At 39.1% G+C, this 16552-nt stretch overlaps 1 protein-coding gene across 4 annotated transcripts in view; it reads right to left on the bottom strand.

Annotated features, from left to right (window-relative positions):
• The window catches only part of lrch1 (leucine-rich repeats and calponin homology (CH) domain containing 1), a 43977-nt gene that overhangs the window by 15303 nt on the left and 12122 nt on the right, over positions 1 to 16552 (bottom strand). For all 4 annotated transcript variants that reach the window (XM_061791587.1, XM_061791589.1, XM_061791588.1 and 1 more), the window contains exons 2-12: positions 15499 to 15643; positions 13550 to 13676; positions 13343 to 13448; positions 11883 to 12019; positions 10692 to 10807; positions 9161 to 9248; positions 7416 to 7521; positions 6592 to 6683; positions 3174 to 3250; positions 1276 to 1368; positions 1120 to 1197 (exon numbers count right to left, since the gene is read on the bottom strand). In XM_061791587.1, coding sequence (XP_061647571.1) covers positions 1120 to 1197; positions 1276 to 1368; positions 3174 to 3250; positions 6592 to 6683; positions 7416 to 7521; positions 9161 to 9248; positions 10692 to 10807; positions 11883 to 12019; positions 13343 to 13448; positions 13550 to 13676; positions 15499 to 15643 — 1165 coding nt within the window. The remainder of the gene's footprint in view (positions 1 to 1119; positions 1198 to 1275; positions 1369 to 3173; positions 3251 to 6591; positions 6684 to 7415; positions 7522 to 9160; positions 9249 to 10691; positions 10808 to 11882; positions 12020 to 13342; positions 13449 to 13549; positions 13677 to 15498; positions 15644 to 16552) is intronic.

Here is a 16552-nt window from a genome sequence, read left to right as displayed (position 1 = left end):
CACAAAAATATTGTACAAACAGTATAAAAAAATGGAGTAACAACTGTAATCAAAATCTTCAATATATAGTTTGTACTTCTCAGTGGGAAGTTCCCATTGGGAGCACTTATTAAAAGAGCATATACTGTATGTGAAACATTATGAAACAAAGGTTTTGAACAAGCATAACCTCTAAAATGGTTAAGCTGTTAAGAGTTGTTAAGTTGGGGAGTGGTTCTGATGGTGTAGCGGTACATTTGCCTGACTTCAGTGCAGGCAGCGTGGGCTCAGTTCCCACTCAGTGACGGTGTGAAAGTGAGTGCGAATGGTTGTCCGTGTCTATATGTACCCTATTTTTTATTTAGCAGATGAGAGAACATTACACTGTTGTGCTCATATGTTTGATTACCAGGGCAGAATTTGTAAGATGTGTACAATTCTTTATTATGTTCTAATATCATTATATCAGTGGCATAAAAAACATCAACAATCCTATCATTTATCATGAAAGTTTTGGGGAAAATATATCATTCTAAAAAATTTCCTATCGTGGCAGGCCTAAACTCATATTGAGAGAGAGCAAGAGCAATGGATAACAAAAATATTCTACAAACAGTATACAAGATAAGAGTAACAACTGCAATAAAAATCTGCAATATAGTGGGACCACGAAACAAGAACCGTGATGTAGCGGGTGTATCTGTATTTTGTGATAAATTGCAGGGACTCATTGTTCCAGGGTTGGGACTCATTGTTTCCATGACACGTGCATCCCGGACTAACATAGTCTCAAGTGTAAAATGATCTACGCATGGCAATGCAATATTTTGCAATTAGAACTCAATATTTGTCCACAAAAATGCTATGAAAATGTTTGTTTATGCCTGGGGGGAGAGGGGGGGGGGAACACATTTAAGAGGCCAAAGAAAAATAAAATTTGCCTTAAAAGGCTATGTTTCCAATATATATATTTTTTCTAAAACACGCTCCACCTGTGGAGCTTTGCGGACCAAAAATATGATGGTTGGCCGCACGAAAGTTGTATTTTGGCACAGAAATGCTTCACTTTGACGCCAAAACTGTACACTGTATAATGCCACAAGAACAGCAATCTCCCAGCATCCATTGGCGCTGACTTACTTGACAGACTCTTCCACTGTGACCAATTCCACGGGGTACAGTTGCACCCCGCACAGGTCCTCTTGCTCCAAGTTGATTCTAAAGGGCACAAACCACAGGTTGATAAAAAAAATTCTGAATAGAAATATGACATCCTGACTAAGGTGTAGCTCTGACCTGCTGGGATCCTGAAGTAGCTCCACAGCCTCTTTAAGCTGGCTGATCATGTCCAAGTGCAGCCCACTGTCCCCTGTTACCTTTGACCTGGAACTAACACAAAGAACCCACTTCTATTGACTTAAGTTTGTTTCAAATAAATATTCTAAATACCTATTAAGAATGAAATGAATAATCATATTTCAAATTAATTATAATTTAGTAATTGTAGCATACCGCGACCCTAGTGAGGATAAGTGGTACAGAAAATGGATGGATGGATAATTGCAGCATATTCTTGTGTCAATTCATTATAAAAATTAATGGGTAAAATGAGTTTCGATGTGTATTATTTTAATACTTTTTGATGAATTATTATTGTTTTTTTGTACTTTTTAACTTCTAATTACTATATTCATTTAATATAGTATAAATGTTTATGTAAATATACAACATGATATAATAGTAACAGTAAGAATTAAAAGAAAATTATATGAATGGTAACAGATTAACTGTAGGTAATTCAGGGTGGGCACTGGGTCATGAAACCTCTTAGCCAATGTGGCTAAACAATATAAAAATCTCCTAGCCACACTTGTGTGTAGTTAGCCACAACATCACATGTGTTGATGTGGCTAAACCTTTAGCCACACTTAGCCAGTCCTCGTCACTAGGAAGCCGATAAATATTAACGATGTGGGCCCAATTAAAACTACGTACTCATCATTCAGAAGTAGTGCTCAATAAAATACGCTTAATTGCGAGGGTTTTTTTTTTGGTTTCTTTTAAACAAATATTGTAATTGCGATTTAGCATGCGATTTCTCGGGAGGAAGTTTGTTATCTTCAGCATTGTACACTAAACACAAGAAATAAATTATTGTATAGTATGACCAACACAACATTGGATATAGCCAACAAATAAACAACTATTTCCTGTAGGCCAGGCCTAAATGTTGTGAGGAATTGATATGACTTGCATATGAGTTTCAATAATAAATATGCATGTTTCAACTTGGACGCACGGCGGCATCGGGTCTGGTCCCGATGCGCCGCTTGCCGCAGCTGGGAAAGCCCGTGAGCTTGACTGCTTTTAGCCAGCAGCGGCGGGACGGCGGATTGAAGCATTTTACGAAGAGGGTGAAAAAAACTAAAACATTAACACCGTTCACACATGGCAGAATGAGTGTGCCCACTTTTTCTCACGAAGGCCTTTTGACACAGGCAATTTTGATTCGCCAGCGTGGCGAACGTGGGCAACATTTGCTTCGCCACATCCTGTTTCAATTAGCCATTGACAAGGTGGGGAACAGGCGGTGCAAACCCTGCTAATTTCACATTAATTAGAACTAGAAACATTTTAAAATAAATAAATAACCAAGTATTAATTCAGTTCATATTACCTATAACCATACACATATATATATATATATTAAAAAAATGCACAATTCCAAACTAAAAACATTTATTGACGTCTCATTCACTAAATGCGCTTTAGCAGTTAGCTATAATAATAATAATAATAAAAATATGAATGAACATATACATTTATATTAATTTTCATAATGATGTAATAAAACAGTAATATAAATACATCTTTTAGATGATAAAAACTTTCATTTACACTTCAAGTTTTAATTTTTCTAACAGAATCTCATTTGTTAAAATGTGTGAGTGCTATCAAATAAAAAATATATTTTAAAAAATAAACAAATACATAATTTTTCATGATTACTTAAAATTGTAAACTATATATTAAAAAAATGGTGGTCTGCCGCTTAAATTTTTTTTGAAAGCAAATCTAATAATTAAGGCTTAATAAAACATCTGGTGACATTCTGAACTCTTTCGGAATCACTCAGCATTAGCATCATTAGCCATAAATGCTAACTGGGACATCTCTGAAAGCAAATTTCTCACCGCTGCTCTGTGGTCCAGTGCAAGTCTTCATCGATCCTCAGCGGCTCGTCTAAGTCTGCCGACGTCGTCGTACGCTCCTGAAAGCCAAACACGCACCGTAAATGTCAGTCGCTTTTGCAAATAAATGCAATATTTTATCGTTAAAACACTATATTTGCTCACAAAAAGCTTACATTAGGCTATGAAAATGTAATGTGTTGCCATAAACATTTGTTCAGCAAAAGGCTGCCACTAAAACATGATTATTTTGCCTTAAAAGCTTTAAGGCATGACTGAATTTCGCTTAAACAACCTACTTTCACATGTGAATGCAATAATTTGCCATTAAGACACTTTATTTGTTCACAAAAAGGCTATATTAGGCTATGATAATGTCACGTTGCTACTAAAATGTCATTTGTTGAGGAAAAGGCTCTATTTTGCTCTAAAATGTAGCAAGCCAAAAAAAGGCTAGTGTCACCTTCAAAACGTATTTTTCACCATTAAAACACCGTATTGGTTCACAAAAAGGCAAAATTAGGGTATAAAAGTGTTGGGTTTTTCCTGAAAAAAAAAATACAATTTTACATTCAAAGTTCAATTAAGTTAAAGGGTAAATGTTGCCATCTAATTTTGACAACTTTCCACATAAATGCAATATTCTGGCATACTAGATTTGCTCACAAGAAGACTTTAATAGACAAGGCGTCAGTGACATGATGACATCTGACAACAGAAATGCTAACAAACACACACCAGCATCTTAGAGAAATGTTCTTCTTCTTTGCCACAGAATTGTATATTTGACCTCATATTTGTGCACAAAAATGCAGTGAATGATCACAAAAATGTGTATTTTGAGACAAAAATCCTATATATTCAGCCAGGAAGGTGGTAGTTTCCCATGGAAATGCAGTATTTTACATTTTTTTTAAAAACTACATTTGTTCCCCAAAAGGCGACATTAGGCTATGAAGAAAGGATGACTCACAACAAACGTTCTTGTCGTCACACTCATGAATATTTTATGCACAGGCGCTTCCGTTGCACGGTAACATCCAGAAAAAAGCCTGTCTTAAAAATTCTTCCACCATGTTTGTCACGGCAAAATGTCATGTTTTCATGGTTGAATGTGGTCTTTTGTGAGCAAATAGACTGCTTTATAATCACAATATTGACTTTCAAATGGGAACAGCTTATTTTAGTAAAAATGTGTATTTTAAAGCAAAATGTGTATTTGTGGCCTTTAGTTTTTAAATAACAGTGCTTTGACGTAGTACAGATGCTTTCATCGCTTAATGTAGACAATTTGTGACCAAATATAGTGTTTTAATGACAAATGGGTGCATTTCCGCAGGAAACTCCCACTTTATTGGCCAAATATATAACTTTAGCGTCATGATATAGTGTTTTGGGAGCAATGTATGGCAACTTTTTGTGATGAACTATACATTCATGTGCACAAATATGAAACTTTTGTTGCCAAATAGGCCATGTTTGTGGCAAAGAATTGTTTGACGACAAGATGTTAATGTTTTTGTGGACATTTTTGTCAGAGATGATGGATGTTGGTCATGGAAAAATATTTTAGTAGTCTAATATTGCCTTTGGTAAACAAATACAGTGGTTTAATAACAAAATATAATATTTATAAGGGAAACTAGCCTGTTTGAGCTAAATTCCAGACCGGTGAAGAACAGAACCCAAGCTGCTTGAGGTCCAGTGTGAAATATCCACAGTCAGTCATGATTTGGGGTGCAATGTCCAGTGCAGGTGTTGGTAAACTCTGCTTTCTTCAATCCAAGGTCACCGCAACAGTCTACCAGAACGTTTTAGAGGACTTCATGATTCCTTCTGCTGAGGATCTGAATGGAGATGCAGACTTCATCTTCCAGCAGGACCTGGCCCCTGCCCATACCGCCAGAAGCACCAAAACCTGGTTTGAGGCCCATGCCACCACAGTGCTTGACTGGTCAGCCAACTCGCCATATCTAAACCCCATTGAGAATCTATGGGGTATTATCAAGAGGAAAATGAGGGGCACCAGACCCAAAAACAAAGAAGAACTGAAAGCAAGCATCAAGGAAATCTGGGCTTCCATAACTCCCAGGCAATGCCACAGGCTGATTGCCTCAATGCCACGGCGCATCGGGGCAGTGATTAAAGCAAAGGGATTCCCAACCAAGTATTGAAGATTAACATATCGTTTTGAGGGTAACATATTTTGATTGATTTAATGTGATCCTGTTTCTATGTGCCCTGCGATTGGCTGGCGACCGGTTCAGTGTGTACCCCGCCTCCCACCCGAAGATAGTTGGGATAGGCTCCAGCAGCCCGCGAGACCCTAGTGAGGATAAGCTATAAAGATAATGGATGGATAATGTGATCCTAATTTCTTTTTTTTTCTTTCTACAAATACTGAGAAGTAAATGGGGATTTCTTCACAGTATTACAATTTTTTGAATTCCTGATTTTGTGGGTTTTATGAGCTGGAAGCCCAAATTATGTAAAAATAAACATATAAATACTTGAAATTGTTAAATTGTGGGCCCTGAATCTATAATCTATGAACGTTGAACTTTTTGAATGGAATTATGGAACTAAATCAACTTTTCCATGATCTACTAATTTTTTGGAAAGGGTCTGTATATATATGTTTTTAGATTTAGTGGCAAAATATTGCATTTTCATAGCCTAATGTTGCCTTTGTATGCTTTAATAGCAAAATATAACATTTATTAGGGAATCTAGCCTGTCTGAGCAAAATTATTTGGCAAACTATAGCCTTTTCCTTAACAAATCGAGGTTCTTTTTGGTTTAAGTACCAAAATAGGGAATTTTCATAGCCAATGTGACCTTTTGTGAGCTAATATAGTGTTTTAATGACACAATATCACATTTTGGAAATTTGAGCCAAATTCCAAGTAGCCTTTTCCTCAACACATAGTATTTTATTGTTTTAGTGGCAAAACATAGGCTAATGTTGCCTTTTTATGAATAAATACATTTGTTTTAATAGAAAAATACAACATTTGTAAGCAAAACTAGCCTGCTTGAGCTCAATTCTGTATAGCCTTTTCCTCAACAAATACTATTTCTTTAGTCTTAGTGGCTAAACATTATAGATTTACAGCCTAATCTGGACTATTTGTGAACATATACAGGGTGTTACTGGCAAAATATTGCATTTCTGTGGCTTGGAAGCCAAATTGTCCAAAATGACCCCCAGGTCCTATTTCACTGACTGATAAAGAGTGCTGCCCCAAAGCTTTTGTCCACACAGTGTATTCTAATCAGTACTTTTTTGCAGCTGGATGAAAAAGAATTTAAAAAAAGTTTACAAGCCCGTTAGGCTTTGTTGTGCCTTATGTCCTTATTTGGTCACAGACGACTTTACACGATGAGGTAAGCGCAAGGGACTCGCCCTAATATAGCCCACCAAGCGAGCGGCGGCGTCTCGATAGGCCAGCTGCTCCCTCAGCGCCTCTGTTGGGCTCTCCTCGATAAGCCGCACCGGCTCCGAGCTGGGATCTGCATGGAAAAAGACAGGCTAAAGATTCCACACAGTTGGTGCAGCCGAGCACTAATTCGCCGATTGCGGGAAACCGTGTGTCTGTGTGGAAATCCACATATTCTGCAATTTCCCACTTTTTTAGTTTGTGTGTGAAAGAAAGGAGCATTTTTTTGTAATCTCTGTCTGAAAGAGACTGGACGTTCCACAAAACTGGTGCATTCGAGCACTACTTCACTGATTGTTTCCACTTAGTTGGATTTTGTGTAAAAGACACTGGCGGATAAATTCCAGCCTCTGAATGTACAAAATCTCTGTGTGAAAGAGGCTAGAGAGTTCCCAATATTGGCGCATCCGAGGACAAATTCACTTATTGGCCCCCTTTGTTGGGTTCTGTGTGAAAGATACAGGCAACTAAATGCCAGCTCTACTGCTGTGCCAGTTTTGTGGAAACTCGGTGGGAACGAGGCTAGAACGTTTGCACAATTGGTGCATCCAAGCACTAATTCACTGATTGATCCCTCTTGACTTGACTGGGTTCTGTGTGAAAGACACAAGTGAATAAATGTTATTCTACAGTTAATGAGGGTGAAGGGGGCTTTCATTTGGAGACGTCAGACAAGAAAATGCTAACAATTTTGTTTCTTAGCATCCATTTTAATGTCCCGTGTGCGCTGACCCGGTTGAGGCTGATTGAAGTCTATTTAAGTGGCGCGTCTGGGGAGTGCGTGCGTGTGTGCGTGTGCGCGCACCTGTCAGAGAGCTGATGTGTTCGCTGGAGTCGTCTTTACTGAGTCCGTCCTCCTCCGTGATGTGACTCATTGGAACGTTGAGACTCAAACTGTCTTCATCCGATGGCTACGCACACAACAACATAACACACGTTATACACAGTACACACACTCACGCACATCCATGCACACACATTAAAGGGTAATGAATCATGCTGAGGGTTGTTTCTAATATTTTGACCCCTTGCAAGGGACAAGATATTCATCTTGCGCCCACAATAATGAATGTACTGTTCAATTAATGTCTCTGATGACATTGCCTCAATCCAAATGGAATATTTAATAAAGATTCATATTAATTTAACATGAGTAAAAAAAGCAATTTAACAACAAATTGAATAGCTAAAAATGCATTTTACATTTAATTGAATCAAAGTACCGGTATATGTTTTACTTTGTAATTTTTGTCATTTTTATTTAAATTCATTTAGGGAGAAAAACATTTCTGACAGTATTACTCAAAAGTGATTTTATTTTTAAATATCAAATTTGTATTGACTTTCTTTGTAATTGGTTTAGATTCAATCCAATTTAATTACATTTGTATTAAATAAAAATACATTTTAATATATCTTTCTATAAAACCCTATCATTTTCAATAATCAAAAAAGAAATTGTAAATGCAAATAAATAAAAAAATTCTACATTTTAACTTAATGTAATAAATACTCAGATTTTTAAATTAATCTGTAGGTTTTTTTTATTTGAACACATTTAATTAAATCAATACAAAATACAGATACCTTTCAGTGTCCATCAATAAAAATGAGATGTTTTACCCCTTCTAACACCAAATAGCAGAGGTGTACTTGATGTGAGGGGAGACATAATCTACGAGCAAAAGCATGCATGCAGCTTTCACAAAAGTAACAACAACAACTGTAATAATATGCGGAATCCATAGACAGATTCGCCTATTTAAGCTTGCAGCAAAAGCAATTGGATTTATGAAAGTATAATCACAGGTGGAGTCAGGACCAACATCAATGTCACAAGTTTATAATATAATAATAATAATAATAAACACCTTAAATATTCCACAAACATTCCGCCAGCAGTACGCTGTTGCTCTCATAAAAACTTTATGAAATGCATGTGATGAAGTGCAGTGCAGAAGTCCATAGATGGATTTGGCGATTTAAGCTTGCAGCAAAAGCAATTGGATTTATGAAAGTATAATCACAGGTGGAGTCAGGACCAACATCAATGTCACAAGTTTATAATATAATAATAATAATAATAAACACCTTAAATATTCCACAAACATTCCGCCAGCAGTACGCTGTTGCTCTCATAAAAACTTTATGAAATGCATGTGATGAAGTGCAGTGCAGAAGTCCATAGATGGATTTGGCGATTTAAGCTTGCAGCAAAAGCAATTGGATTTATGAAAGTATAATCACAGGTGGAGTCAGGACCAACATCAATGTCACAAGTTTATAATATAATAATAATAATAATAAACACCTTAAATATTCCACAAACATTCCGCCAGCAGTACGCTGTTGCTCTCATAAAAACTTTATGAAATGCATGTGATGAAGTGCAGTGCAGAAGTCCATAGATGGATTTGGCGATTTAAGCTTGCAGCAAAAGCAATGGGACTTTTCAAAGAATAACATAAATAAAGTCATTACAAACATCAAGCGTATAAGTATACTGTATATGCAGTATACATAATATATTTAGACACATACACGGCGTACCTCCGTTGCTGATAGCCTCTTGTCTCCAATATCGCTGCCGACTCCAGAGTCGCTGTCCTGCTTCCTTTGCTGCTCCATGTCCTCCACACTACTCACGCACACATGCACGCATGCACGCACGCACACACCCACGCACACACACACACACACACACACCTGAAGCACAGTTCTCTCCTCTCTGTACCCACCAATAAACTGACGACTTGAAAGCCTTGCAACCAGAGGATCGAAGGTTCGTAGCCCTGCTCGAGTGCATGTGGTCATTATGTCCCTGGGCAAGACACTTAACCCGCATTTCCTATGAATGAATGTGGTTGGATGTTTGGTGGTGATCTGAAGGGCCATAGGCGTAGAATGGCAGCCACACTTCCGTCAGACTGCCCAGGGCAGATGTGGCTACATAAGTAGCTTACCACCACTAGGGTGTGACTGAATGAATGAATAAAGTGTGCAATTGTAAAGCATCTTTGAGTGTCTTGAAAAGCGCTATAAAAGTGGTATACATTATTATTATTATTGAAAGGACCATCCCAGAAAGGCTCAGTTATTCACAAGCAAGCATGAGGTGAGGCTCACCACTTTGTGAACAACTACATGAGCAAATAGTCCAACAGTTAAAGAACAACATTTTTCAATGGGCAATTGCAAAGAATTTAGGGACTTCATCATGCAGGGTCCATAATATACTCACAAGATTCAGAGAATCTGGAGAAATATTTGCAGGTAAGCGGCAAGGCCAAAAACCAACATTGATTGCGCGTGAACTTCGATTCCTCAGATGGCATTGCATTAAAAACCGGCATCCTGTGGGTACAGGAACACTTCAGAAAACCATTCTCAGTTGACGCAATTCATCGCTACAGCAACAAATGCAAGTTAAAACTACCAAGCAAAGCAAAACCATATATCAACAACACCCAGAAACGGCGCTGGCTTCTCTAGGTCCAAGCTCATCTAAAATGACGCAAAGTGGAAAAGGCGTGCTGTGCTCTGACAAGTCCACATTTCAAATTGTTTTTGGAAATCATGGATGTCGTCTCCTCCGGGCCAAAGAAGAAAAGGACCATCCGGATTGTTATGAGTACAAAGTTCAAAAGTCAGCCTCGGTGATGGTATAGGGGTGTGTTCGTCCCCACGGCATGGGTAACTTTCACAACTGTGAAGGCACCATTAATTCTGAAAGGTATATACAGGATTTGGAGCAACATATGCTGCACTCCAAGCAACGTCTTTTGCACATGTTGCAACAGCGTGGCTTCTTAGTAAAAGAGTGCAAGTACTAGACTGGCCTCCCAATAGTCCAGACCTGTCTCCCATTGAAAATTAAATAATAATTAATTGAGACGCGGTGTCTATTAAAAAAGGAACTGTCATTATTTGAGAAAAGACTGTATATATAAATGCTGCTATTTTGTTTGACTAGCAACGTTTGTTTGCCTGTAACTAGTGTTTGACTAAAGCCCCTGCTTTAGCAGCCGATCCTCGTCACTACCATTAGCTTCTACCATTAGCCTCCCAAAATGTAACTCACCGCGTCAGGCTGAGGCGCTCCATGACAGGGAGGTAGAGAGCGTCGGCCATCTTGTCGCTGCGACACGCCTCCATGCTGAGATACTTGAAGATGTGAACTTTACCCTTAAGACATATCTGAGGGGGAAAGGAGAGAACAGGTTTTAGTCCTGACAGTAGGTTCTTAATTCCAAGAGAAGGTTTTAGACCAGCGAGGTTTTCATCCCAAGAGAGGTTTTTCAGTCCCAAATTAAAATTCTCACCCTGAGAGAATGGTCCAGTTCCAAGAAAATGTTCTAGCCCCAAGAGAGAGTTTTAGTCCGGAGAGAAGGTTCTAATCTAGATAGAAGGTTCTCATCCTAAGAGAAGGTTCTAGTCCCTAGAAAAAAAAATTGAGTCATGAGAGAATCGTTCCAAAGTACATTTTAGTCCAGTGAAAAGGTTCAAGTCCCAAGTGAAGGATATAGTCCGGAGAGAAGGTTCTAATTTGGAGAGAAAGTTCCAGTCCCAAGAGAAGGTTTGTGTCCCGAGGGATGGTTCTGGTCCAAAGAGAAGGCTTGTAGTGATTAGTCTAGTCCCAGGGAAGGTTCTAGTCCCAAGAGATTCTAATCCAGAGACAAAGTTATTGTGAAAATAGAGGTTTTTAGTCCTGAGAGAAGCTTCTGGTCCAGGGAAAAAGTTCTAGTCCCAAGGTAAGGTTCCATGCCCGAGTGAATGGTCTGGGCCGGTAACAAGAAAAGGTTTTAATCACAAGAGAAAGGTCTAGTCCCGAGAGAGAATGGTCTAGTCCTGAGGGAAGGTTTTTGTCCCAAGAGAAGGTACTAGTCCGAAGATAAGGTTTTAGTCCCCAGAGAAGGTTTTAGTCCCGCGAGAATGTCCTAGTCCTTCGACAAACATCCTACTCCGAAGAGGTTTTAGTCCCTAAAGAAGGTTCATACTTCATGCACAGTACATGTATAATCTTTTTCTTTTAATTTATTTTTATTAATTTAAAAATGTATTAGCAAACCTTTAAAAAAAAGTTTTTAATGCTATCGTTATGTGATTGTGTGTAGAATTTTTAAGAGAGAATTTATTTTAAGATAAGGCTGGAACATAACAAAATGTGGAAAAAGGTGACGCGCTGTGAATACTTTCCAGGTGCGCCGTATATAAACGTGGGCGGCGACAGCGGCAGACAGATGGTGGAACCGGTAGAGGTGGGCGGCGGTACCTGTGCTGGGGGGCTCTGCAGCGGGTTGTTCTCCAGCCGCAGCGCCTGTAGCTGCGCCATCTTCCGGTAGCTCAGCGGAATGGTGGACACCTTGTTGCACGAGAAGTCCAACTTGACCAGAGGAAGGTCCGCCAGGTCTGCATGCACACACCAACAGCTAAGCTAAGCTAAAAAAGATTGCAATCTTACTATATATTGATACACAAACTGTTAGCGTTTGTAGTAGCTGACTAAAGACCACAATTTACCAAAGCGAGTTCCGAATTCATGTATCTTTTATGGCTGTATGTTGACATGTTAGAATCACTCCTCATTAGAAATAGTACTCGACTACAGGACATGATGTAAATTTCTTAGTGATGTGCCTTCACATTTTCTGTATTCAGGTTGCAACTCATGTAATATGTTAACATAAAAATTGTTAGCAAGTAGGCATTTGATCAGTTCTCATTAGAAATAGTACCTGACACCCTGATGTGAAATCTTTATTTATCTACATAAGCAAGTTCTGTATTAATGCTGCTATCTTGCTATATATTAGCATAGTAACTGTGAGCATGTTATCATTTCTACAGTTCTCATGAGAAAAAATACCTGACGTGATGATTTAAAATTCTTATTCATCTGTCTAAGGAATTTCTTTATTGAAGTTGCAATCTTCCTGTATGTTAGCAAATCAACTGTTAGCATTTTAGCAATTCCCATTTGAAATCCGAAATTGTAAAATCCTTAGTGATCTACCTCAGCCTTTTCTGTACTCAGTGTGCTGTATCGCTACATATTAGCATACAACTGTTAGTTTGTTAGCATTCTGCCTTTTCTTTTAGTATGACACTAACCTGTCCACTGAGGCCCGAGACGTCGCAGACTTAACGTTAAGTGTCTTCGCGGGTTCTGAGATGTTAGCATGCTTTTTGTTATTAGCATTTCATCAATTCCCATTTAGAATGCTATCCGACACCAGGGGATCCTTATCAAGCAAGTTATGTAACATTGTTGCTTTATGGTGGTGTTTTAGCATATCAACTGTTAGCATATTAGCCACTGATGGTGTAGTGGTACACTCGCCTGACTTTGATGCGGGCAGCGTGGGTTCATTTCCTAGTCAGTGACGGTGTGAATGTGAGTGCGAATTTGTTGTCCGTGTCTTTATGTGCCCTGTGACTGACTGGTGACCAGTTCAGAGTGTAGTCCGACTTTCGCCCAAAGTCAACTGGGATAGACTGCAGTGCCCCGCGACCCTAACCAGGATAAGCGGTGTTGAAAATGGATGGATGGAACTGTTAGCATACTAGCTTTTTATCAGTTCTCAGTCAGCTTTATAAGTATAGCGCCTGTCCACTGAGGCCTGATACGTTTCAGATTCAACATGTCTGCACGGGTTGTTAGATAGCCAGATGTTAGAATGCTACCCGTTAGCATTGTTAGGATTTACAATCGCAGCGTTGTGGCCGACAAACCTTCTGGAAGGACGCAGAGCAGGTTCCGGCGTACATTGAGCTCCCTTAGAGCTCGCAGTCGTCCGATGTGTCGTGGAAGAGTTGTGAGCTCGTTACAGCTGATGTCCTGCAGGAAGAGACAAACGCAACCTTTATATGTTTTTTTTTTTTTTTTTTTTTTTTTTTAACTAATTGTGTAGTAGTCCAAAACAGTGGTGCGACGCTCACCAGCTCCATGAGGCGGCGTAGTTGTCCGACGCTCTCTGGTAGGCTGACAAGTTTGTTGTTGCTGGCATTGAGGACTCTGAGCGGTAAAGTGCACAAGCAGGCCGGTAGAGAGCTCAGCTGATTGCGACTGATAATACAAGAAGAAATACCATCACTGTTGATGTCAATCGCACAGAAAACGACACTCTCAACACAATATATCATGTCTTCAAGGACCTTTACAATACAGTATGTTCCTCTGCACCATTCAGGCCAGTGCAATTTGTATGTCCTTAAAGGACTATACTTTAACGAGATGGATAAAGATACGCCTGAGGCGATACAATTACACAAATTACAATCCCGTATACTACCAATTATGTTATGACACGATTAACTCCAATTACTGTACGGTACGATTAACTGTAATAAACTATACAATACACTTCAGTCAATTGAGATATTGTTAGCCAAATAGCATGTGTTTTTTCTTGTTTTACAAAACATTGAGAAAACGTCGATATCACAATATAATACGATTGGATTATGAGGAGCTGGCACAGTGGAGGCTGGTTAGCACATTCGCCTCACAGTTCTGGGGACCGGGGTTCAAATCCCGGCCCTGCCTGTGTGGAGTTTGCATGTTCTCCCCCTGCCTGCGTGGGTTTTATCCGGGTACTCCGGTTTCCTCCCAAATCCCAAAAACATGCGTGGTAGGTTGATTGAAGACTCCAAATTGCCCGTAGGTGTGACTGTGAGTGTGAATGGTTTATATATATATATATTTTGTTTATATGTGCCCTGCGATTGGGAGGTGCCCTGCGATTGGTTGGCAACGGGTTCAGGGTGTACCCCGCCTCCCGCCCGAAGATAGCTGGGAAAGCCTCCAGCAGCCCGCGACCATAGTGAGGAGAAACGGTAAAGAAAATGGATGGATGGATGGATTATGATGCGATATGATGTGATTTACTCCAGTTACTATACAATAATAACATTCCAACAAATCACGGTAAGATCCAATCCAATTACGACACTATGATTCCTCTCAATTAATAAGCGATACAATTCACTTCAATTAAAATGTGACACGCTATGACTTACCCAAATTAAGATGCAATACGATACGCTTCACTTCAATTAATATGCGGTAAGCTTGATTGAAATGAAGATGCGATACGACTAGGGCTGCAATGAGTACTCGGGTATTTTGAGTAACTTGAATAAAAACATGGTATTTTAAAACGAGGTATTTTCTCTGCCTCTGGCAACCGTTGTTTTTCTATTGTAATGTGTCAGGGACGCACAGGCCACTATTAATGTAGCACAATGCGGTTACATCACCCATGTACACAAGGAAAGGAAGAGGAAGCGGATGTTACGTATTTGATTCACGGAGCGGGAAGATTAAAGAGGCGAGCAGGAACGGCGAAGACTTAGAAAAATGCCAGAAGAAAGACAGCTGTCTATAGTGTGTAAACATGACAGATTAAACAACAGCAAGGCGAACACCATGACGTGTAATAGTTGGAACACAGACCTTACCTATTACAAAAGCACGTCTTCTATGTTGCAGCATTTGCGCCGAAGAAAGCCAGAATTGGGTGAACGACCCGATACAAGATTAACGTAACACAAATCAGTTTTATTTATTTTTATTAGTGTTTGAAATTCCCTTTCTGGAAATGTTTCTAGACAAGAGAACACAGTTTGCTGCTATACAGAATATTAATTTTGCAAATAAAAACTTATCTAAAAAAGAAAAACAATTGTCAGACATTTTTAAGTGAAATGTCTTATTTTCTCATGTATTCATAATTGCTCTTTGACCAAGCAAAAATATATTTTATACGAATACTCGATTATACGATAGAAATTTCAGTAGGATACTTGAATACTAAAATATTCGATAGCTGCAGCCCTAGATACAACTCACTAGTTTGTTTCCTTGTCTTTCCACATATTTTGTGTACCTGAGGTTGAGCGAGGTGAGCGAGTGCAGGCTGATGACGGCATCCGGGATGCTCCTGATGCAGTTGTGGTACAGGTTGAGGGTCTCCAAGGCCACCAGGTGGCACACTTCTGAGGGAACGTCAGACAGACGGTTCTTGGACAAATCTGAACATACGAAAGCACATAAAAAGGCTTTTAAAATCAAAAGTTCAACTCATCTCAAACTGTTTTGACTGACATATCAAGACCCACAGAATATTGTCTTATTTTACAATATAAGCATCGAACCAACCAAAAGAAATAATACAGTACTCTTCTTTCACAGGAAAAAAATATTTTCTAGCTTTTTCCCTTATTTACTAACCAACAGTAGAACATGGGTTGGTTTCACCAAAAACACTGGTTTCTGATCAAAAAGCGGCAAAACGAGCTTTTGGTGAAAAGAAACATCTCAAGCAGAACAGGGAGTTTGACACTAATATTTATTACTTTTGTGACACCTCAAACTATAAAACAACAAGACCGAGAAAGTGCTCTTGATGGCAAATCAATTATTTACGGATATACAACTAAGTAATGCCCCGTGAGCAACACTGACTCATCGCACGGCTTGAGTTGAACGTCATTGGCTTTTGCCATTCACTCCAGGCTTTTATTTTTTTTACATAGCGTTTGCCATTCACTCCACAGACTACGTCAGCTTTTCTTACGATGGCGACGCACACTTTACACTACCTATCGCCACACATACTCTCATACATATACATACGCCGTTCGAATGTGAGGTGCCTAAACTGTTCTAACTTCTGACATGTTGGCATTTCGCTCCCTCTTAATTGACGTGACAAGTCAAGATTCATCCCTTAATCTTGATCTTCCACTCAAAAGCAGTGCTGATCTCAAATCCAAAGCAACGCAACGTCACCATCTACTGGCGGCTGCTTGTAATTACATTTATTTAGAAGCTTGAATTTCACAGACAAGCTCGGCGAGACCCTCTTCCGCCTCTACCCATTAAAACAAAAAGCACTTGACAATTAAGATGGCACCAGAAAACCGTTTATTGCTTTTGCA

This window comes from Phyllopteryx taeniolatus, chromosome 12 (assembly GCF_024500385.1).
Source record: "Phyllopteryx taeniolatus isolate TA_2022b chromosome 12, UOR_Ptae_1.2, whole genome shotgun sequence".
NCBI lineage: Eukaryota > Metazoa > Chordata > Actinopteri > Syngnathiformes > Syngnathidae > Phyllopteryx > Phyllopteryx taeniolatus.
This window is presented reverse-complemented; position numbering and strand designations above follow the sequence as displayed.